The 23,883-nt window shown below is 40.8% G+C and overlaps 1 protein-coding gene across 1 annotated transcript in view; it reads right to left on the bottom strand.

The window, feature by feature from the left end:
* Window positions 1-7,190: 7,190 nt before the first annotated feature.
* Window positions 7,191-23,883, bottom strand: part of COL21A1 (collagen type XXI alpha 1 chain) — a 128,464-nt gene continuing 111,771 nt past the window's right edge. The window contains exons 23-30 of the mRNA XM_020781776.3: window positions 23,621-23,656; window positions 20,623-20,667; window positions 19,256-19,288; window positions 17,739-17,885; window positions 17,584-17,638; window positions 16,348-16,548; window positions 9,711-9,788; window positions 7,191-8,793 (exon numbers count right to left, since the gene is read on the bottom strand). Of these exons, the coding sequence (XP_020637435.3) occupies window positions 8,606-8,793; window positions 9,711-9,788; window positions 16,348-16,548; window positions 17,584-17,638; window positions 17,739-17,885; window positions 19,256-19,288; window positions 20,623-20,667; window positions 23,621-23,656 (783 nt within the window). The 3' untranslated portion in view covers window positions 7,191-8,605. The remainder of the gene's footprint in view (window positions 8,794-9,710; window positions 9,789-16,347; window positions 16,549-17,583; window positions 17,639-17,738; window positions 17,886-19,255; window positions 19,289-20,622; window positions 20,668-23,620; window positions 23,657-23,883) is intronic.

Raw genomic sequence — 23,883 nt, 5'->3', positions numbered from 1 at the left:
TCTGGAACCAATTAAGTTTGTAAGTCGAGGCACCACTGCATAGCTCTTTCCTGTTCATGAACAGGAAGCGGCAATTCAACCCAACCTAATTTAAAAGCAACAATATTATTAGTAAAACAGGCCAAAGAAATTCAGACACTTTAGAGAGTTAAAATTCAGTACTAGGAGCCAAAGGCCTAAAATAAAAATTGGACAAAAGGCAAGGAAAGATAAGCCAAACAGAATGCCTTGAGAGACTGTTCCAGACAACTGGTTCTGTGGCCAAACCACACCCCTCCCCCAATGCTTTCATGCCTGTTCTGACACACTTCCAAAGGCAAAGAGACATGGAGGAGGTTTGGGGCAGAAAGCTCATATACTATGGAATAATTCCTCAGATAATCTGGTTTCAGGCTCCTTAGGTGTAGTGTAGTACAAAGTGAAGGATTCATGTGATGTCTAATTACAGTCTTTGGGGGGGAAACACACACATTTGATTGCAAACAATCAACACATGCAAGAAAACAGTTCTCAAATTTGGTATTAAAAATGGTTTTTCCAGCTGAGCTACACCGAGCTATGGCTCACATGAAGCTCTGCCCACATCATTCACCAAATGTACCATGTGTGTAGGTTGCCACTTCTGATGGGTGTCAGCTTGTTATTCCACAATTAATCCAGTTTGACTCCCATGACTATAATAACAAGACTGATCATATTACTCACTCTTTCCAGATTCTGACATGAGTTGAAAATAGCCCATGACTAAACAAGGAGAATCCTTAAAATAGTGTGACAGCATGAGGGTTTCTCACCTTTGGGGTTATGCAAATCAGCATGCTTTGTTTGTTGATTGTTCATCAAGATTTGAACTCACAGTTTCTTTGAAGTTTAATTTTACAAACGGTGGAAGACTGAATCACGCTCTGCAACATTAACATGGTTTCAGCTCCAATTACATTGCTGTTTGTATGCTCTGGAATATACAAATAGGGAACAAGATCTTTGCTTTGAGTGGCCATGTCAGCTAGGGGATTCTACTACCGAACATTTGAGAAGCTACCTTTTCATAGCTCTGGTTTAGGACTGCAATCCCAAGAGGCCATAGTAAGGGATGTGAAATCCCCACTGAACCCACAAATCTGAGCACATGTGCGTAGGACTGCATAGGAGAAATATAATCCAAAATCCCACTGATGCCTCGCTTCTCTCTCTCCATGAATGATATTGTCTTAAAATAATCTGCCAAAGACCACACAGCAGATCACGCTAGGGCCAAAAAATTATATGGTTTTTAAAAAACACAGTTACTCCGTTTCTGGTTTCCAGATTTCTGGTTCCAAAGTGGTTTAAAATATGTTACAGAGCTTATTAGTAGTTGATGTAACAGAAATTGTTCATGGTGTCAGGAAGAAAAGGGAAAATGCAACTATTTTCCTGGTAGAATACCAGTCCAAGATTATGAGTTTGTATGGAACTCTCCAAGTAATTATTTAATTGAAGAATGAAAATAAAAGCAGAGAAGAGCCTCCACAGCAGCAGCAGGAAGACTGCATTTATTGGTTAAAGGGGGTGTGTGGGTATTTTAAACTTGTGGCCTATTGGTTGTTGTTGAACTACAGCTCCTATCATCCCTGGCTAATGGTGTTTTCTGGAGGGCTATAAATTCTCCAACCCAGTCTAACAATAGACAGCCTATGGCCTCGTGCTTCTTGAATGGAAAGCAAAAGCAAAAAGCTTGCTGCTTATATACCACCCCATAGCGCTTCAAGCAATCTCTGGGCGGTTTACAGGTTAATGATGCAGGCTACACATTGCCCAACCCACCCACCCAGCAAGCTGGCTGCTCACTTTACCAACCTCGGAAGGCTAGAAGGCTGAGTCAACCTTGAGTTGGCTACCTGGGATTGAACCCTAGCTCGTGAGCACAGTTTTGGCTGCAGTACAGCAGTTTAACCACTGCACCACGAGGCCAATTGTTTTCAATTGAGGGTATTGAGTTTAGAGCTCTCACCCTTGATCCACCCACCAGGCTCCTCTTCTGTTACTCTTTTCAGGAAATACCTAAACTTGCTGCCTTTTAGTTTAGTTTCTCATCTGAGTTTGGCAAGTGGTCCTGGGCTAGGGCTTATGGAATGCTCACGTCTGTTAATATGGTAGTGATGGTTTTATAGCTATTGTTAGCCATTTAAGGCAGTGGTCCCCAACCTTGGGCCTCCAGATGTTCTTGGACTTCAACTCCCGGAAATCCTGGCCAGTAGAAGTGGTAGTGAAGGCTTCTGGGAGTTGCAGTCCAAGAACATCTGGAGGCCTAAGGTTGGAGACCACTGATTTAAGGGATCTGTGAGACCGGAATAGCAGGAATAGCAGGATATAAATATCTAAAGTCAGTAAACAATCGGATCATTTGTCAGCATTTAACTTGCTAACCAACAGTGTCCATAGAGATATCATCCAGCTAAAGCTAAGCACTTAAATCCCATGGAGGTTAATGAGATAGATTTAACATTGCAATCTTATTCATGCTTAAAAGGGAAAAATGATGTGATTGCTTTGATGATTTTTAATGATGTTTTATAACTGCTTGTAAGCCGCCCCAAGTAGACTCTGTCTAGAGGAATGGGGTAGAAATCGAATAATAAATAAATAATAAAATAAGCTCCATTTGACTATAAGTTTACTTCTGGGTAGGCTTTCATAAGATCTCACACTTAAGTATATAAGAAGCTGCCTTATATTTATAGAGTTTGGCTCATTGGCCATTGGCCCAATATTGTCAATTCTGACTGGCAGCCACTCTTCCAAGTTTCAGGCAGAACGGTTGCCTCGTCTTACCTGGAGCTGTGTCCAATATTCCTTGGTGGTCTCCCATCCAAGCACTAACTAGGCCCAGCCATGCTTAACTTTTAAAACCAGAAAGAACCACTAATTCTTACATGCTTAACTCTTCCACAGAAAATCGACAGGACTTAAACATGTCTAATGTCTTCGGGATCATACTGATACTACAGAAGAAAAGTAAGCAACTTAACACTCTCTGACAGTACAGTATTTGTATTACCACAGTTTATCTCCACGTTGACTGGGGATGATTGTTTAACAGAAGGAAGAAGGAATATAATGGCTTTGAGATGTTTAGGTTCCTTGTCTCTCCTATTAAATTGCAGCCTATCTTTTCCAAGTTTGTGCACAATGTGAATCTGGAGCAATCAGAATTTTTTAAAGGTTGATAACTGTGGAATAAACCATTCACCAATTAAGGCTATAAAGCATTTAATTCAATTCCATTTTTCCCATAAGCATCTGTTTGCCTCGCAAAAGTACACTTGGTCCAAAAAATGTCAATTTAACTGACTATTCCTTTGGATCTTTGTCGGAATGACATTTATGTGGTTCAAATTGAATGGCAAAGAATATAATACGTTTTCTGAATTTGTGATTTTGCTGTGGTTGCCACTGGAATGTTCCCTTTGGAGTCCAGAAATGATGGCTGTAAATAGAACAGTTTGTTGTTTGGAAGTCCTTGTAAAAAAAATGCCTCTTTTTAACATAACATCCAAGAAAACTGCTTTCTCAAATCAAGTTTGCAATTTAATAAAAATAACAATTATTTTATTATTATTGCTTGTAAACAATAGAAGTAACGCACTTGCATAAAGAAACATCAGAAGCAGGACTTCTGGATAGCTCAGTGGTTTAGGCCTCTGGCTATGGAGCAAGAGGTTGGGAGTTCAATTCCCCACTGTGCCTCCTTGATAGGGGCTGGACTCAATGATCCCTTCCAGCTCTGGTTTTAAGATGATTATTATAACTCCCTGTATGGTACCACAGTCCCCCAAAGACTTGCAATTATCCACCAGCCCACAGGCACAAGACTTCCTCCTGAGTTCTCCAGTGGATGTCTTATCTTCTACTGCAGTAGTACTGGTAGTTTCTCTATCAAAGAGTGCCCATGATTCATAACTTGGCAAAGTCAGTTTTCCATCTGTGAAACTTTCAGGGTGATGTATATATTTTAAGGGCTGATTTTCAATACTTAAGCTTTCTCTTCCTTCTCATAACTTGCAAGTTAAGTTATGGAATTGATTTCAGTGAATTACCATATTTTTCTGTGTATAAGATGCTACTTTTTCCTAAAATCATTACACTAAAAATTGAGGGGTGCCTTTTACACAGAAGTAAACTGAGATAGCTGAGGAGAGAACAAAATGACCATACCTTGCCTCTGTAAACAGGCTTCCTTCAGGCATGAGAATTAGCTTCCTACAGTCAGGAGACTTAGTTTCCCCCAGTCATGAGCCTTATGGAACTGATGTCAGCTGATGCTGTACAAACCAATTGGAACACACCTCCTTGGAGGTGGAGCCTGTTTCAGATTCAACAGGGGCTCACATCGTCAGAGTGTTCTGAGCCCAGAGGATGAATAATCAAAGCTTTCTTAATTTTTGGGTTACAAAAATGGGGTGGGGGGTGTTTCTTATAAACAGGGTGTGTGTTATAAAGGGAAAAATACAGTAATCGCAAATTCCTCAGTCAATATTCAGATCATTCTTTCACTATTTAGTATTCAAGCAGAAGACTCCTCTGTGTGACTGTATGAATCTTCCACAGCCATTAAAAGAACCAGGGTTCACAAGATTTGTGACCTACAACATCACTCACCATCCATGGTTCATCTAAGTTTAGCTGCCACCCTCCAAGTAGCTGGGAAATAAATGGATTCCCCCAGAAATAGTGTATTATTGCAAGTAATGCCTGCTGTGATGTTCAAATATGGTTTTGTCTCAAATGGACCGTCAAGAGCTTAGAGCCGGTCACTTTGCAAAAGATCTGCTGCTCATTTCTTGACAGGTCTTGAGCATCCTCTAGAGGTGTTGTGACAGCCATGCCCATCTTGAGGGGCCACAATGCCTCTGAATCAACCCCAAATGGTGTTTGCTTATCAAAGGCCCAAAACCCAGTATTTAAAATTGGCACTTCACAATCCTCCACCACGCAGTCCGAAGTAGTTTTTCTGCAAGCAGAACCCCTGAGCAGCATAAAGTCCTTTCCCAGGAATCCTGCGCAGGATTCCATTAGGTGCAGGAACTGTAAAACAATCCTGTGCAGTTTGGCATTCTTCCCTGAAACAAATAACCATAAAATTTCTGAGTCATCCCTATGAGCCTTCGAGAATACATCCTATGAGATTTCCTGCTAGACGTCTAACAGCGGAAGAAAGCTTGTACAAAGAAAAGTTACTGCAAGGAGAAAAATTATATCCGCCACCCTGCATTCTCTCCAACAGCTAGAGGCTGCAAGTTTCCCATCCCTGCTCTGAAATGCATCCCCTGTGTAAATGAACCCCTTGCCCAATGAATACATACGAGATTGCAACCTAGATCAGATATGGAGTCTGCTTTAGAATCCAGTGACAGGCCAGCTCATGCAAGCACCCTATTCTCAATCAAATATGTTAATCTGCATACAGAGAACTAGAATTAATAAAATACAGTATTGCTGAAATTATTGGGGACCATTCCATTCAGAGGATATAGTTACTGCCGAACGGTTTTGTTTTGCTGCCACCTGCTGGAGATCATGTATGACGCATCCACTGTAGAATATCTTTGTTACAGAAAGAAAAAAAATACATTTTTCCACAGTACGAAAATGTATACAATATACCACGTTTTGGGGGACAGTATTTGAAGGGAGAAACAACTAAATAACTGGACAGCTTGTTATTTTCTGCAAAGTGAAGCAGAAGTTTCATTTAAGAACCTGATTGTTTGGTGGCACTCTATAAAATCAAGGTTCTACTATTCATCATTAACAGCAAGTAGCGATATACTTAACCACAGATTTATATGAGATTGCTCAGTATTATTAGAATTACTTAGCAAGTTAACAATGCAGAAAGTAGAGCAAACGTAAGTACTCCTTGAGCATGCTTGTGTAACATCAACTAGGGATCTAAAGAATTGTTGCTGGTTAGCTTAGTGGTTTAGATATCTCATGGCGGGGTTGGGAGTTCAGTTCCCCACTGGGCCTCCCTGACAGGGGCTGGACTGGATGACCCGCAGGGTCCCTTCCAGCTCTGCATTTCTAAGATTCTAAGGTAAGCCCCAGTGAGGCTTATTTCAAGGTTAGTACATGATTATAATCTAATAGTTCAACAGTTCAGTACAGAGGCTGCAATTGTAGGAATGTTTAATGCATGGGTATAGTGGAACATTTTTCTCATTAAATGTCTGTTTGGTTTATAAAGAAATGAAGAATTTGGACAAAATCACAGTAACACAGAACAACCCTGAGAAACACATTTAAAATATACACAGGACTGGTATCATATGCTTTCTCTTTGCCTGAAGTCAAAATTGTACTTCTTGCTCCTTTTTCCAATAGCTTACCAGTAATTCCAGACTAGACTTTTACATATGTCTGTCTGATCCCTTTGAATCCAACTGTGATTTTTGGGTCTTCCTGGCTCTTTGGGAACACAGTTCATTTGCTTCCAATCTTTCATCAGTTCGCTTCTTCTTGCTTCCAGCATGTTATCGATTCCTATCTCCAGCCTATATGCAGCATAATCAGCAACAACTCTTTCTCTTTGGGTCCTTTGCTCTTCAATGTCCTCCCTTTCCCATCATGATTTCAGGTATTTGCCTCCTCCACCCACCTTTTCCCCCCATGAGTTTGTAGGATCCTTTCTGGTGATGGTTCTATTTCCCTTAACAATTAGAAAATTTGTGAAACATGTCATGACATCACAACAACTCAGCTAGATTACAGCTAGGCTAGGCGCCCACTGTAACATGCTAACTCAGTGGTATTAGTAACATAACTAATTTCAGATATGTTACATGGAAGAGATGCTTGAGGAATGTTGGCTTAACAACAACAACAATAACCTCCTGCCTTTTAAAATGATTTATGCAATACAAAACCATAAATTAAGTCACCTAATGGAGAGGTAAGAGCTATCTTTCCTATGATAACAGGAACAATTTGCAGACATAACTACAGTAGAAATGTTTTCATATTGTAACTCTTTTGCTACACAGAAGACAATGGGAATTTGTATCATCTCCACATATGATCCATGCTTTTGGATCATATCCACAATTTTTAAAAAATGTAAATATTCCACTTGATAAATCATATTAGCAGATAAAAACATCAGTATACATATAGCTGAGAGAGTGGAAAAATGCTTGAATAAAAATGACTTTTACTATCTCAAATTCTGTAAAAATTTATTTTACCTTGAATGTCAAGCATATTACAAATAACAACAACAGACAACAACAAAAGGCCAGTTATAAGTAAGTGCACTTCTTTGCATTAATACTTTAAATTGGACACAAACTCTAATGGAAATTGTACAACGGAGCTGATCAGAATGCTAACAGTGCTTTTGCTTGCATCTCATTTCACAGAATAAACATAGACATGCCTTGCTTAAAACATACAATGAAGCAGCGTAACAGAGACTGGGAGTCAGCTAGTAAGCACGAAGCATATCTTGTAAACGATTCTTTGACAATTGCAGTCCTGCAGAGCACAGCAAACATGACACCACCGAGTTCTACAGTCAGACTGAAAAATGGAATGTGGTAAATTTTGGTTGTGCAAAGGTTTGTGCTGTTGTGGTTTATCTGCGCCAGATTATCTTGAGACTTGTTTTTTTATTTTTTTAAAAAAGAAGAAATTCATCTTATAAATTTGTTTCGGGTGTCTTCGGAGTTTTCTCCCACTTGCGAATGTACTTTTTTAATTGGATATTTGCACACATTTGCCACGCACAACATGGATAACAATATTTATACGAAAGAAAACGTGATAATATTTTTTTTTTTAAAAGACTTCAGTTCATGTATTTCTGGCAAGAAAAGTATAAATGTTGAAATATGAAGCACACAGAAACTGATGAAATTCACAAACATCTGAAATAACCAACCATGTTCCATGGAAATTAGGATGCTGTCTAACCCTATTCAGGCATTTAGAAAAGGGTTAATTTGAAAGTGTGAGAAGAGTTCTGTCCCACTGCTGTCTCCACATGAAGATGAACAATTTTCTGTTACAGACAATGAGTGGGGTTAATCAACCCTTTTTTGAACACCTAAATACAATTTCTACATGGACTGAGTGCAGAACGCTTCACAGTGATGATGTACATCTGATGACCAAGTACTGAGAGCCAATCCATCTTCTGGCAGAGTCAATAAAAATGGACTTCAAAAGGAAGGAAATGTCATGGCCAAACATGATAAATTAAAAAAAAATCATTCTCACTGGATGTCAGAGTCCCAGTGAAGCTAAACATCAGTCATAGCTGAAACGAGTGAGACTTAAGTTTATGATTGATGACTAACTTTTAATTTAATCGTGACCCCTTAATGAAATTAGCTTTTCATTATTTCCAAAAGCATAGGGACAGGTAAGTTTAAGTGGATTGGGACTCAGAGGCTTAATCAGACCAAAGGCCCCTTAGTTTTATATTCAACATGGAATATTCTACCGTATTAATTTATGCACCAGAGGTACTTCAGTTCCTAGGAAAGTGAATTATTGCCAGCCATCTTCCTGAGACTTGAAAGATCATAGAAGGCAAGCACCAGGCAAAGTCTGTTATTCCAGGTTAATAATTGGGTCCCTTTCTAAATGGATCTCTTCCTACAATTACACTAAAGCATAAAGATGGGTCGCAAATTCCAGGCGGTCCAGTTTGTCCACGAATTCCAGGATTGCCACGTTCTCCATCTTTACCTGGGTTCCCACGTTCTCCAGGAGGTCCTTCTTTACTCATCCCAGGGGGGCCTTCAGGACCTTTAGCAATGTAAGAAATAGATGGGGTGGAATGTTTAGTGTCCATAGAGCGTTAGCATTCACAGCTGGATCCACTATACTAAATAAAGTCAACTGCACAAATCCTGTTGCTTAGTTTAAGTCACAGTTAGAATAGGCCCATTGGACTCAGTGGAACTTACAGAGGAGCTGACTCACCAAATCTCCACTGATTCAATGGTCCTACTCTAGCTGTCGCTTACAATAATAAGCAACAGTATTTTGGCCATCCTATTGTGTTTTTAACAGTTTAAAAGACAAATAACACGTTAAGGAGATTAGAGTCCTGGTGTAATACAAGAGTGCTTACCAGTTGCCAGGATGGTCTCGATGGTCTCCATCAAGGCATACTTAGCAGTATCCTAGGATCATGTCCTGCTCACTACAATTACCAAGATGATGCTCCTCCCCTTACTATCCTGGCCTGGCTTCTGTACCACCTCTCTTATCTGATGGCACCTCCAAGCGAAGTGTCCATCTCCCGAAGTAAAAAAGAACCATATTAGGAACAGTGAAGGAGAGAGAGACTTCCCATCAGTGATGAGGGACACATTGCCTCTGAATAAGGGAGCTTGGGCATTATATTCCAATGACCATTTGTCTGGATTTGGGCTGGATGTTCCTCCAGTTTGGGCTCTGTCAAGATCCTGGTCTAGAAGTGTGGCTCTCTGGACAAAACGATTCTCAGTAGGGGGGTGGTGCAGCAGTGCACTGAGTACATTCCAGTGCAAGAACTCATTGTTGGCTCCCCCTTATATAAAAAAGCAGTTTCAAGTGATATATTCTCAATATTTGCTGCAAAAAAAAATCATATTCGTGCCACGCAAACCATTCAAGAGCCCATTAAGGCTCACATCCTTTGAATACTTGCATCCCAAATTATTAAACAACAAAAATACCTGGAGGTCCTGGAGGTCCCGGTATCCCAGGAACTCCAATTCCTGGGTTTCCATTAACACCATTTGTTCCTGGTAGTCCTGTAAAAATCCACACATAATGAATATACCATCAGTAATTTTCAGGCAGAGTAAACCAAGACATACTTGTGTGCTGAGAAGTCTATTTAAGATCTGTGTTAGTTAAAAGTACAGTAGAATCTTGACTTACAGATGGCTCCACTTGCAAACTTTTCGACATCTGTACTTCTCCGGCCGCAAAGTTTCACTTCGACTTGCAGCCGGAGAATCGACCTACGGACAAGAAGAGGGATCTGCCTCCGGATGCCTTCCAGGGCTTCTCCGCCGCCATGGGAGGCATCTTGGAGGTCCCCCCCCCACCGCCGATAGTGCCTCTGAAGCATGATCGGTGGCAGAGGGGGATCCCCAGAGGTTCCCCCCCACCAATGCAGGCTTTCCCAGGGTGGAGCGGGCCTACCAGAGGATGGCTTCCCCTGGTAGGCCCGGTCTGCTGTCCAGGAAACCTGGGGAGTAGACTGGGCCTACTGGGGGAAGCCCTCCCCTGGTAGGCTCGGTCCACCCTGGGAAAACCTGCATCAGTGGGGGAGTTCCAAGAGACCTCCAGCAGCAGCACTGAAGCCCTCGGAGTCCTCCGGCAGCAACAATGGTGGCGGCACTCCGAGGCCTCTGGCAGCGGTGCTGGAGTCCTCCAGCAATGGCGATGGTGGCGGCAGGGGACCCCTGGAAGGCTTCCAAAAGGTAAGGTTTGTAATTTTTAAAATTTATTTTAATTTTTTGTGTGGGGGTGTTTCTTGGGTGGGTTACAGATTAGTATGTTTTCAGTGCATTCCTATGTGAAATGCATTTTCGATGTACAGACTTTTCAACCTACGGACACCATTCCAATACGGATTAATTCCGTAGGTTGAGGCTTCACTGTACCCATTGTTTGTGCTGGACCTGTGTGGAATCCGATTATAGCTAAGGAGTGATTAGTTATAATGCATTTCTGCATCAGATATATGAGCTCTACTTGGTATTTTAACTGGTTGGAGGAAACATTTGAAGGGTTGAGAGCTGTAGCCCTGCTCCATTCAATAGAGCTCTCCTTATAGAGACTGACCGAGAGCCTCTTGTATGCAGGCGGAATTCCTACAACTCTGCACCCAGTCCTCCATTGTTCAGAACCATGTGGACAGCCTCCATACTTAGCTCAAGAGTACTGCTCTCCATGTGAGCAGGGGGAAAAGCAGAGGAGGGGAGGGGAACAACAGCTTTCCATCCCTCCTCATAGGTTTACTTGAACGAGACAGGATACTTGTATTTGGTTACCTTCAATGCAGACAGGGGCACATAACTCTTTAATCAGACTCAAGTGTTTACGACAGGGCTAACTTAAACAAGGGGAAAGGGAGCGGGCTAGTTCTTGCTGCACTTTTTACAGGGTGTCACAGTGTGTGTTTGTGGGGGGGGGTGATCCTTTATGTGTGCAGCCTTTCCAAGCAAGCAAAATCCCAGATTTTTCAGGGTTCTGGAAGACACAGAGAGCCTCTACACATAGCAGTTTACTCATCCTGAACATCAGAATCTATTCTCTGCTGTTGCCTCCTTCCTATCAAGAAACACAGTGAGAACACTAATCTATGCTGTCGCTGCCAAGATACCCCAAGTGTGAGTTACAGCTATGCCTACTAAAGAAATAATAAGTAACTGGAGCTGTTGGAATCAAATATGGCTGCCATGTAAATTCAGACAAAAGTGTGTCATAAGTTAAAAGACACATTGTACTAATTAGTAAGAACTGAAACACAGGACTAGACAGCCTTCAATGGTTAAAGTATCAGACCAGGATCAGAGGGTTCCACAGAAAACTCCCTATTCCGATATGAAACTCAGTGGATTTTGGGCTCCCCACTCACTCACAGGCTAACCTGTTCGAGTGGGGCTGGTGAGCTCTTGGCTTAGTGAAAAGGCAGGATATAAATGTAGTGACAGATGTAATTCTTTGAGGTTAAAGATTCTAGAATTCCAAAGCAAGTTGATTCAGGGCAGAAGCATTGCTCCAGAGGCATTTAAGAGTTTGTGTACCATAAAATGCAATTTCTGGAACATAAAATAAGCAAAGAAAAAAAAATGTGCTAGACCACATATTGTGATAGCTTGCCTATGTCTCCAGACTTTTTATTAGAGATATACTTAAAATAATCTAGTGGCTCATGGATATATAGCAATTTTTTTAAAAAAAGTAACTGGGTATTCAGAAAAAAAACCCTACAAGAATAACTGAACATAAGTTTTCAGGACTTTGAAGAAGACAGATTTAAAATACAGATGACAGCAATTAGATAACATAGCATTATTGCCAACACACTAATAAGTAGCAGCCATTGCCTACGGGCTTGCAAATGTCCTGGTAAGTACAAGATGTTTACATAAAAGGAGATCCTCCCTCTGCCACAGCATCAAGGCATATGGCCATTCTTTAAGACAGACAGAAAGAGCAGAGATGTATGAAGGAAATACAAAATGAGAACTTGGGTACAACGTTCATGGACCACTAGTACGTCTAAAGAGTTGAAGACACAGAGACTAACTTTTAGGAGATAGTTTGGTCTGATTAAGATTACTCATCCCTGATTTTAGATATTGAAGGGAACTCTTGACATCCAGACAACTCCTCACAAGGGAAAAGAGAAAACTATTACTTGATCAAAGAGATCAGCTCCTCCAGTTTCCTTAAACCAGAACTAAAAGAGACGTCTCTTCCATGTTCAATATGGGAAGACTTCAAGGTAGGGTGAATACAATGTTGCTAATACATAAAACCAAATAAACAGGGGCCTGCTCCTCCACAACAGGACAAAACATTTCATTGGGCAAGTGGCTAGTGGTACTTTGGCTGCTGAAATGAGAAGAGAAGATCTCCTGTCTTTCTCCAGTGCTTGCTTCTATAGCTGCAGAAGTGGCTGCTGAAGGCTGGCTACAATTTGTTGATTTGGAAGTCATCAGTCTCACAATCTCAGTGCCAACTCTTCGGGAATCTTTCAGAATGAAACGGATCCATTTCTAATACAAGATTTAGGCTACAATATTACATCCAAGATTTCAGTGGGACTTATTTCTGGGTAAACATTTAGGGACCACAATCTTAAGCTGCAGTCCTTCCATAGAGACCTGGGAGTAAACAGAATGGGATTTACTTCTGAACTGGCACGTAGAGAACTGACCTATCAATTTTCTTAATAAGATGGGTTATGTTTTGTTGCTGTGTTGGGAGTTTTTGTTTTTGCTGCTATTATTGCAACTCATATTCAGAAGCTCTGCACAGAATAAAAATATACTTTTGGTGGTTTTCCTTTCTGTCCTTTGCAGATATTTTCCATATAATTTCTCTTTCTTGGCTCATGCGAACTCTCATGAGAAAATGGCAAAATTTCCAGACTTTCCAGCCCTAAAACAAGGAACAAGCCCACCCGTTTCTTATGTATGTGGAATAAAAATAACGATGGGGAAAATCAATCTGCCCCAAGGCTCTGAAATTTCCCCTAGAAAATTGCCTGCATCGAATTGTGCAATTTCAGGCAATAAACAGTCAAACAACACCAAATAATAACTTTAGCAAAACTAGGGGATCACCATTTTAATAGCAGAGAATCAAAAGAAAAATTAGAGTGTGACAACTTATGGATGGAACACCTCTCATTTCTCCTAATTCAGAGTCTCCTGCCAAGTGTTATAATGCATATGAACTATGAAGACTGAAATATAAAATTAATAGGACTTGGAAATATAAAATTGAGTTCAAAGAATGACTGTACTCTTCAAGTTACTGTATTAGTCTCATCCTCCTATTAAAAGTAAGCGGATATGGATAGCCATTGTAACAAAATTGTTACTTTTCTAGAGCACTGCTCTCTTTGATTTTTTGCAACCATTATTTAATGCAATATTTTGTACAATATTCCTTTTTGGGATGAAAATAATTTCAAATCCTATCGTGGCAGCCCATTGTACCCCTCGACTCTCAAAAGACTGTGCTCATATTGTCTCTGGCATATTCTACTAAGCTGGTAAGGCTTCAAATATCTCCACAATGGGTTTTTTTCTCTCTCTTTGTAGTTAGGGGTTGTCTGAAGGATGCTGAAGTGAATCAGACTGCTTTTGAAGCCTTCAGTCCACCTTAGAATTTCAGACTGTTAAAAATGCTTACATGTCATCTCCAAGTGCTCCATAAAAGGAAATTTGTGAGGGATGTCTATGTAGCTTTCTAACTCAAAGCTCAGTGGTTTCAAAAAGGGAGTATCTTCCTTTTCACAACCAGTCAGAGTTTTTGAGAGTGACACACACAAAAACCCAGCAACAACCAAACAACTTACCAGTTGGTGTTAAAAGCATAGGAAGAAAAAGCATTAAACTGTTTTTATTTAACATAACACCTACCGTATTTTTCGTTCCATAAGACGCACCTTTCCATAAGACGCACCAATTTTTTAGGAGAAGAAAACAGGAAAATATAATCTGTTTTCTTTGCTCCATAAGACGCACAGACTTTCCACCCCCCTGTTTTGTGGGGGGAAAAGTGTGTCTTATGCTGCAAAAAATACAGTAATTCTGCATTTATCCCGAGATGTTGCTGGTTCTCCTTCATGATTGCCTGAACTGTGAAAAAAAAAAATTACTACAGGAATGGAATGGGAATGGACAGGAAGAAATCCATTCTCTCCTGAAACTTTAAAGACCCCTTTCACAAGACCCCTGCATTTATCTGTCTGGAATTTGGCATGCTTCATCTCTTCAGAAGGGACAACTACACCTGCCAGTAAAATCTGAATATAAAAAGTTACAGGAGATTCCTTTAGAACAGAGAAAGACATCAAACTGTGAAGTCTCATAGTACAGAAACTGCACAGTTATTCACCTGATATTATTCAGTTATTTGCAGTTATTCGCAAGAGATGCCTGTGCGCTCAGAGGCAGCTACTGTATCAGCTAATTTCATCCAAATTTGTGAAAAAGTAAAATAGGCTATAAGTGGTTTAGGTATCTGGCTGTGGAGCCAGAGGTTGGGAGTTTGATTTCCCACTGTGCTTTCCGTGAGTACACCCAGACGATGTGGCCTTGGGCAAGCTGCATGGTCCCAGGACGCTCACAGGAGAAGGGAATGGTAAACCACTTCAGAGTATTCTCTACCTGAGAAACCCTGAAAAATGTTCACAAATCAGAATGGACTTGACCGCATGTGATTAGTTAAAGTGTTAATAACTTAGGTAAAGGTTGCCCTTGACATTTAGTCCAGTCGTGTCCGACTCTAGGGTATGGTGCTCATCCCCATTTCCAAGCCGCAGAGCCAGCATTTCCGTGGTCACGTGGCCAGCATGACTAGACATGGAATGCCCTTTCCTTCCCACTGAGGTGGTACCTGTTACAAACAGCTATGATGTCACCTGTCCTTCAAGGTTTAGGCTGGAGTGTTAACATCCAATGGGGGTCGGAAGGCGGGACATCAGGGGGAGGAGCTGGGATATATAGGGGTGTGTATGTGTGTGAGGGGGAGATCAGGATCTGTGAGTGTTGAGATGAGATAGTGATCAGATTGTGTGGAGATATGAGTCTGTGTGAGCTAGAGCCTTTCTTTATGTGATTACCTGATTTATTTGTTATACCAATCTTAATGTACCAATCAATAAACTTTAGTTATTTTGTTTGAAATCCATTCCAGCCTGAAGATACTTATTGCAGGGAATGGTTGGTGGCAACTACCAGAAGAGTAACAGTGGAGTGACGTAGCGACCTTCCTTTGTGAGGTAGAAGGAGGCCGTTACAGTACCTATTTATCTACTTGCATTTACATGCTTTTGAACTGCTAGGTTGGCAGGAGCTTGGACATGCGATGGGAGCTCACCCCGTCACATGGATTCGATCTTACAACTGCTGGTCTTCTGGCCTTGCAGCACAGAGGCTTCTGCGGTTTAACCCGCAGCGCCACCACATAAATATGGAATACATAAATAAAATAAATCCATAGAGGAAAATAGAATGGTTGAAAAAGTTTGCAAACTTCTGACCTTACATATTTTGAAGATTTCACTTCTTTCATGAAAAGAAGTTTTAAAAACTATAATAGGGGATTTCAAAATGAAGAAAGAACAAATCCTATTTACAGTAAGCACAGAAGCAGGAGTAAATCAACTGGGCAGGTGTATTAAGCACCTATGTGTTTGTTAGTTAACCATTAAAAAAAGAAGCAGAAAGTTCACCAACATAAAAATGTAAAATGTAAGGAGTAAATGCAATCCTCTCTTTTGCTAGTTTTTAAAGATGAGCCCGACTCCCAGAGAATCGCAGGTACAATGTGAGAATGGTATGAGTCACCTGGGTAATGCCTGTTTGCCCACAGATGTGCAGCAGTGTGAAATATTGCTGAAAACCAAACAGAAAAACAATGAGCCTCGAGGGGCTGCTGTCATGAGGCAGAATGGAAGGTGCTGAAAAAAGGTGTGTTGGGACATCACTGCCTATATGCAGTAGAGTGCTGGTGTGAGCTGCCTCCCGGAAGTCCACTCAACTCTAATATTCTTAGTGTGGTTTTGTACAGGCAGAACTACCATGGGTAAGAGTCACTGACACCACAGATAATTACCTTTTGCCCCACGAGCTCCTGGACGCCCAGGAGCTCCTGTCAGACCTGGAACACCATCATTTCCTTGCAAGCCAGGAAAACCTCGAGGACCTTGTGGGCCAGCTGGGCCTGGTGGACCAGGAGGTCCCGCGGCACCAGCATGAGACTGACATTGATCACAGTGTGGTAGCCTCCCATTCCGAAGCATAGTAGGCAACTGGGCTGAGGAGAATTCAGACAAAAATCCTTCAGAACTCTTCAGATCATAAGGGAACATGTTGTTATTAGCAGAGATCGAAGTCCAAAGAACCTCAAATTGTATGAAACCAGCAGAAAATAGAGATGGGCATGAACCACCAGTTCAGGTGTTCAGTGCTTCATAGCTCCGCCTCCTCCAGCAGACACCCATGCAGAGATAGCACCTGGAGGAGGCTGGAGGAGGCGGGAAAGGGAAGCGTGGGCACCCACCAGAGGAGGTGGGGTTTTGAAGTTCCAAATGCCTGTTCACTCAATAAACAAACCAGCACGAACTGCTTAACTTGTGGTTCATGCCCATCTCTAGTTGAAAATATAACTTTTGCTAATTTAAGCATAGGTCAACCAGATTTCAGTAACTTTGAGAGCCACCAATTTCAGTGAGGAAGATTTAAGTTATATAATCACCTCTCCCCTTGAAATCAATAAAAATAAAATGTTCTTAATTCTGCAGGGATCATACCCCCGGTGTATAACTTAAAAACTCCTACCCAGTGTCAAATGAGGTGGGGAAAACTTTTCAGCTCAGGGACTAAATTTCAATTTATGAAGGTCTCAGAACCGCATTCCAGCAGCGAGCAAGGTTAAGGGCACAAGGAAGGATCAAAACAAGGTGAGTAGGAAAAGATGGAAGTCTTGCTGATCTGGAGCTTACAAAGCACAGCCCAATTCTAAACTTATCTAGTTAGGAAGAAGCCCAAGGACAAAAACTTCCCAGGTATTGACAGTACAGTTCAGCTCAGCTTATAAGCCTAGAAAGCCGGACACCGTTCCTTCCTTGCTTCAAAGGGCCTCTTAACTCCAGTCAGTGATCAGAAATAACAGCGGCAGAAGCTTGATGGTGAACACTTGTGGGTTACATTGACTCGGGGGGGGGGGGGGGAGAGAATCCCACTTCCTGTTTTAAGGCAGAGCTGCAGGCACAGTAAATTACACAGGCACATCCAAGCAAGCTGACTACCAGGCAAGGGTGTACATCAGATGCAGTGGTTAGGGACTCACTTCTCAGCACGTCTGCGCAAACCTGCCGAATAAAATCTTCTGAAAAACCTCTCCCCTGAAGTGAACAGAGAAGCATTGAAAAGATTACACAGGCTCATTCTAAAAGTCAGTTGATCAGCAGGGAAAGGGGACACATAATCAGCTGGCATACATACAGGCTTTCCATCTGACCCAGAAGCTCCGGGCGGTCCCCTCTCTCCTTGGGCTCCCCTTGGACCAGGTAGACCTATCAAACCATTCACTCCAGGTTCTCCCTTTTGCCCATTGATGCCTCTAATGCCAGGATCTCCCTTCTCGCCTTTCTGAAATAAAATGGAAAAAAAGCAACAGCTGCCCTCTCTGTAGCCATCCAGTGGTCACTGGTTTTATTACATTTCTGTCAGTCTTTATTCAGTTGTCTTTGAGTGTATCTAACATTACACAGTTATAGCAACTTAATGCAAATTGCCATGGTTCCAGCCTGTAGGTTCATAGTTCTATGAGGTTCAAGGAATTTTTTGTTACAATTCTGGCGTGTTACACTGGAACTGAGATCTCCTGCAGATATTGGAGTATCATTGACAGGCGGTCTCATGGCATAGAGACCACTGATTTTCAATCATAATCTTACCCCTTCTAAGATTTCTACTCATCCCTAGTCATCCTACACTATCTAAAATAGATGAATCATTTTGTTGTTGTTGCTTAATTTGATTCACATCTCATTCTGGACCGTGGAATTTCCAAATAAAGACAGAGTGGGGAATTCATTCCCATCTACTGGAATTAACCTCCAAAGCAAAATTAAATTCTGAAATATTACAATTTCTGAGATCAGAAGTGAAGCATATTAGAGCCATCCTAACTGCCTCCAAAGATCATATAAGAGGGATTAAGAGGATGGGCCAGAAGAGCCTCTTCATGGGCAGAGAAATGATGACTTTGTTCTATGCTAGGAAAATAATAATAATAATAACCCTTCCCCACTGTCTGACCAGTGAAAGCTGACAGCGGAAGTGACAGATCACCTGCCACAACATTTCCTGTGGACAGGATTGGGCCACGGATGATTTTTGCTTGCCATGCTATCATCATCTGCCATTATCTTGTAAGTGTGAGTTGTAACAGGTTTTGCTTTCAAAATTCCTGCTTTAGGTAGTGCATTAATACATAGTTTACAAACACTGCATCCTGGTCAACTAATGGGCTGGGGCAGAAGATTCCAACACTTTTTAATATAATAAATTCAAAGAAACAAAGGCAAACTTCCTATTAAACCTGAAGCACACCTGGATTATTCTCACTTGCTGTCCACCTTTTGATCCACAATGGCATTACAGAGTTTCATGAACAAATTCAATTTATCACTTTAACACACGGACCATGGCAACTTACATCGCTTCTCAGCCTTTTGGCTAACATGAAGTGTAGTATTTCAGAGTAATTATATTCATTTAGGGAACACACATTTCGAAAGTTACAAAGCATCGTAATTTATTCCTAAAACATATTAAAAAGTAGGGGCTATGGATATTTGGCAACACCTCTTTCTTTCTCTTGTGTTTTCTTTTAAACACAAGTAGCCAACAACAACAATTAGCCGTCACAAAACAAATGGTAAAACTAAGCTGCCAAAACAAAGGGACACCAGTCAAAAATTCCAGGAACTAAAAAAAACACAATAAACACATACCTCTCCTTCAGCTCCAACTGATCCCATTGCTCCCTTTTAAATCAAAATTGTAAAACACATTATGCATAATTGTGATGCAATACCATTTCTACCAATGCAAGGTCACACTATAAAGAGCAAATCTGCATGACAATATCACATGTTGGGGAAATGATCTCAAAATATAAGTTGTGGAACACTGAGAGGTATGGGCCAGAATCCTACTGGAAACAGCATAGGGTTTGTCTACTTTGCTTGCAGCTAATTGCAGCTGACTGACGGGCATCAGGACACATTTTGGCTCTGCAGTCAAACATATGACCAGACATATGACTGAGACATGCCCTGGTATATTAGCAACTACAGTAGTTGCTACCCTGTTTCCCCAAAGATAAGACAGGGTCTTATATTAATTTTTGCTTCAAAAAACACATTAGGGCTTATTTTCAGGGGATGTTTTATTTTAATTTCATGTACAACCATCTACATTTATTCAAATACAGTCATGTCATCTTCTTCTGGTTGCTGCACAATAGCAGAGGGCAGGGTTTCACTTAACTGGGGCTAATTTTTGGGGTAGGGCTTATATTACAAGCCTCCTGAAAAATCATACTAGGACTTATTTTCAGGTTAGGTTTTATTTTGGGGAAAACAGGGTATCAGCCACTGCAAGTTATGCAAAAACCAATAGAATTTTGGCCATAGAAAATATGTCATTTGTTATATATAGGGCTTTATAATACGCATCTATAACTTTGAAATAAATAAAATAAAACCACTGTGCAATTTTTAAAAAGGGAAGGACATCATAGTTCAGGAAGAGAAACAGCAGAGGCTGGATCTGGAGTGGAGTTTCCTTCAGGAGAAAATTCTACTCATGGGATATTCCTGCTGACCAAGTGCTTTTTGACAGGTACCTCCTTAACTCTCCAGCCCTTGCATAAGTACTCCAGAGGGGAGACAGGTTGGCCAGATGAATGGTGGGGGCCAACTACAAGAACCTCTAAGGGGAAATTGGCAAGAACTGCCTTTATTTCAGTAGGAGCATCCACTGCCTCTTAGCCTCTTCTCTAGATGCAACTGGATCCAGCCCACGTTGCAGGGTAAAAGAACAGAAGAACCATTCACAGATGGAATATGTCCCTCCCTTCCACGGAAACAGTTTGAGGAGTGTAAACCACCATATAGATAAGACAATCCCAGAGGGAACTAAAAAGCATCCAAATAAGCTTGAGAAAGGGCACATTTGGATATAATCTTTAAGTACAGATGTTTATGGCATAAGAGACAATAAGCATATTGTGTACAACAACTAGTTCCATGTGTGGATACACTCTGAGCAAAAGGAATTGGAGCAAACTCAAAAAAAGGTAAACAATTCATTTTACCTTCTGCCCTGGAAGACCTGATCTGCCACCTTCTCCTTTTTGACCCTTTTTTAAAAAGAGAACAATTTCAGTATATGATAAGTATTTCAACTTTTCATTACAACATGAACATGTTTATTGCAGTAGATTTAGATTTAGTCATATTCTGAGCAGACCAGCTGAAATTAATGGGACTTAAACTGTAACATGCGGATGTCCTGTTGATTTCAACAGGACTCTTCCAAGTCTGTATCCAACCCATTCTTGGCAGTCATTTACACCCAATCTTTGTTATTTATATTGTTCCAAATCACTTGTAATGAGAAAGTGGCAGAATCATATAAAACATCAACTTTTAAACACATAAATACCCTAGATGTTTATTAGCACCCAGATTTTGAAGATCCTTATGTTATGTAGGACCTAAACCTAAGGGACAGCTGTATGATTTAAGCAATCACTCTCAACCTTGGGTAACCCAGATGTTCTTGGACTGCAACTCCCAGAAACCCCAGCCAGCGTAGCTACTGGGAATTGCAGTCCAAAAACACCCAAGGCTGAAAAGGACTGATTTAAAGGTCACAAAAAGAGGCACCAGGTGGACATTTGTGGAGCTTCATGGATATAACGACCACCACAGAAAAGAGCACAAACATCACCACTGCGGATGGAAGTCACAGGAGAAACCCCTCTGTTACTATTCAACTGATTCATTTAGGAGGAGATACCCTTTTCCTAGCTCTAGATTAGAACCCACTCTGCTGGTGCTTGTGCTGAGTAGACTATAGAATGGCACTTTACAGAATAAACCTATTGGTCTGAATTGCAAACCAAAAGCCAAGGTAGCACTATAGCTCCAGTATAGCTCTTGCAATAACGCACAGGATGCTCACCGCAGCCAGCTCCAGTCAAGAACTTTACCATAGCATTCTAGATTAATTTCCAGGTGGACTCTAGCGACAGCCCCAAATTTAACATGTGAAATGGCTCTAGGGTTGAAGGACTGGCCAATGGATTGTCCATCATATTCCAGGATTCAGATGATGCATGGACGGCTGGCCTCCTGCCTACCTAGCACAATTGCTTTTAAGAATTTACTTTTTTATATCTGCTGTTAATTTGCTTTAGAGCTGTTTTAATTTATTTCTTTTTACAAACTCTTTCACTGAAAGCTGACCCTGATATTCCACCATAAATGTCAGCATGAATTAGATATTTAATGACTCAACAACCTATGGAAGACATTGTTAAAACTATAATAATTAAGTTACAATCTTTAAATACTCATATTGGTATAGATTTATCAGATGGGCGGGATATAAATCAAATAAATAAATAAATATCCTTATTTCACCAAATATTTAATGAACAATTTGCTCTTAGGCAGGCCTGCTTAGATGTCCTGCGGAGTTTAATGGGCCTTATTCTCTGGCTAACATGTTCAGGACTGTAGCCTAAAGAAAAGCAAGCAAAAAGTAGGACAATCAACATTAGCTAATTGCTCTGTCTATTGCCAGAATGTCATTATCAGTTTTAATAAAGCAACTGTCATCTTTTGTATCCCACTTTCTTCACATATGTACACAAAACCATATTCACTGCATATATAGAGTGGAAGACTAAACATTTTACTCCATATTGTATGTACAAAGAAGTAGCTAGCACTCCACAGTACAATAAATCTGCTTTTTGGTCCCATCCCCCCCCCCCACACACACACACACATAGCCTGAAGCATGGTGTTCCAATAAAATGAACTATACCAATAAAGTTAATGTTTGAAATGTTTCACTGTTTTTCACGGTGAAAGCTTTTGGTTATATCATCTAACCTGCATGTAATCAAAGTCTAATACAAGGCCATTCCTTTCCCGGAAAATTAATTGTTTTCCAAAGAATTTCACAATGTTCCAAGAAAGAGTGCCTCTACTGGCATTCAAACCAAAGCTTAAGCCAATGTCACACATCTAAATATGATGCCCATATTTTCCTACAATCAGAAGGATTGTATCTTATAGTTCACTGCTTCCCAACTTTGGGTCTCCAGATGTTCTTGAATGGCAACTCCCAGAAATCCTGACCCACAGAGCTAGGGATGAAGGCTTCTGGGAGTTGTAGTCCCAGAACATCTGGGGACCCACAATTGGAAACCACTGTTATAATTAAAATATTTTAATATTTATTTTTCAAATCAGTATGCTAGCATTATTCTTAAAAATTCAACTGTCTTTTTGATCTAGCTATGGACAGTTTATGTCTGGACTTCTTCAAGCATCATGATAGAACTAGGATGTTCCAAGGGAAAATACGGACATACTATGTTTGCTTGTCTTCCTCTCATACTCTGATGTATTTTTAATGACAAATTCTAACACATTCAAAATATTAATGAAATGGTTAAAACGCTGTACTGCAGCTAAAACTGTGCTCACGACCTGGGGTTCAAATCCCAGGTAGCCGGCTCAAGGTTGACTCAGCCTTCTATCCTTCCGAGGTCGGTAAAATGAGTACCCAGCTTGCTGGGGGGGGGCAATGTGTAGCCTGTATAATTAAATTGTAAACCGCCCGGAGAGTGCTTGTAGCGCTATGGGGCGGTATATAAGTAAAAAAAAAAAAAAACCCTCTACTGGTCATAGATTATGATGACTTCATCACCTGATAATGTTGATATTTGATGTGATTTGATTTAACTTCAAACTTCTGATCCTCATCCCTTTTATCCTGGAGAAGTCTTTGGGAGCCTCAGGACAGGGGGAGTGGGGAGCCTTTAATACTGAAAAATTTCCAGAAAAAGAACTGGCAGCAATTCTCCAGTATGAAAGGTTCCGCAAGATTTCACCAGGTGACAATTTATATCCAGCAGAGCTATCCTATCCTGTTGCCTAGCATAGAACAGAAAAGAATAGTGAGGACTTGGTAAGTCAACTCCTTCATTCCTTCCAGGATTTCAGCTATAGAGTGCACCATTTATTTTAAACAAATATTTCAAGTTATTTTGACTATTGAAAAGGGAATATTACCTGGATGCCTTTTTCACCTGGGTTTCCTTTCTCTCCCTGAAAACAACAGAAGCATCAACTTTTCATTACCATGTGATTTACTTACTTTTGATATATATGTACAAGTGAAATGAGTGAATCCATAGACTAGCATAAGAAAAATGAAATTGTTGGCCATGCTGCAGAAAGGCACTGTGGGGTAGATCCAAAGCCGTTTTACTAAAAGCATACTCTTCTGATACTGCAAGATCCTTGCACAAGAAAAAGCAACTGGAATCCAGAGG

The sequence above is a fragment of the Pogona vitticeps genome, chromosome 1 (assembly GCF_051106095.1).
Source record: "Pogona vitticeps strain Pit_001003342236 chromosome 1, PviZW2.1, whole genome shotgun sequence".
In the NCBI taxonomy this organism is placed as follows: Eukaryota; Metazoa; Chordata; class Lepidosauria; order Squamata; family Agamidae; genus Pogona; species Pogona vitticeps.
Note: the sequence above shows the minus strand (reverse complement) of the source record. Positions and strands in the feature narration are given on the sequence as shown.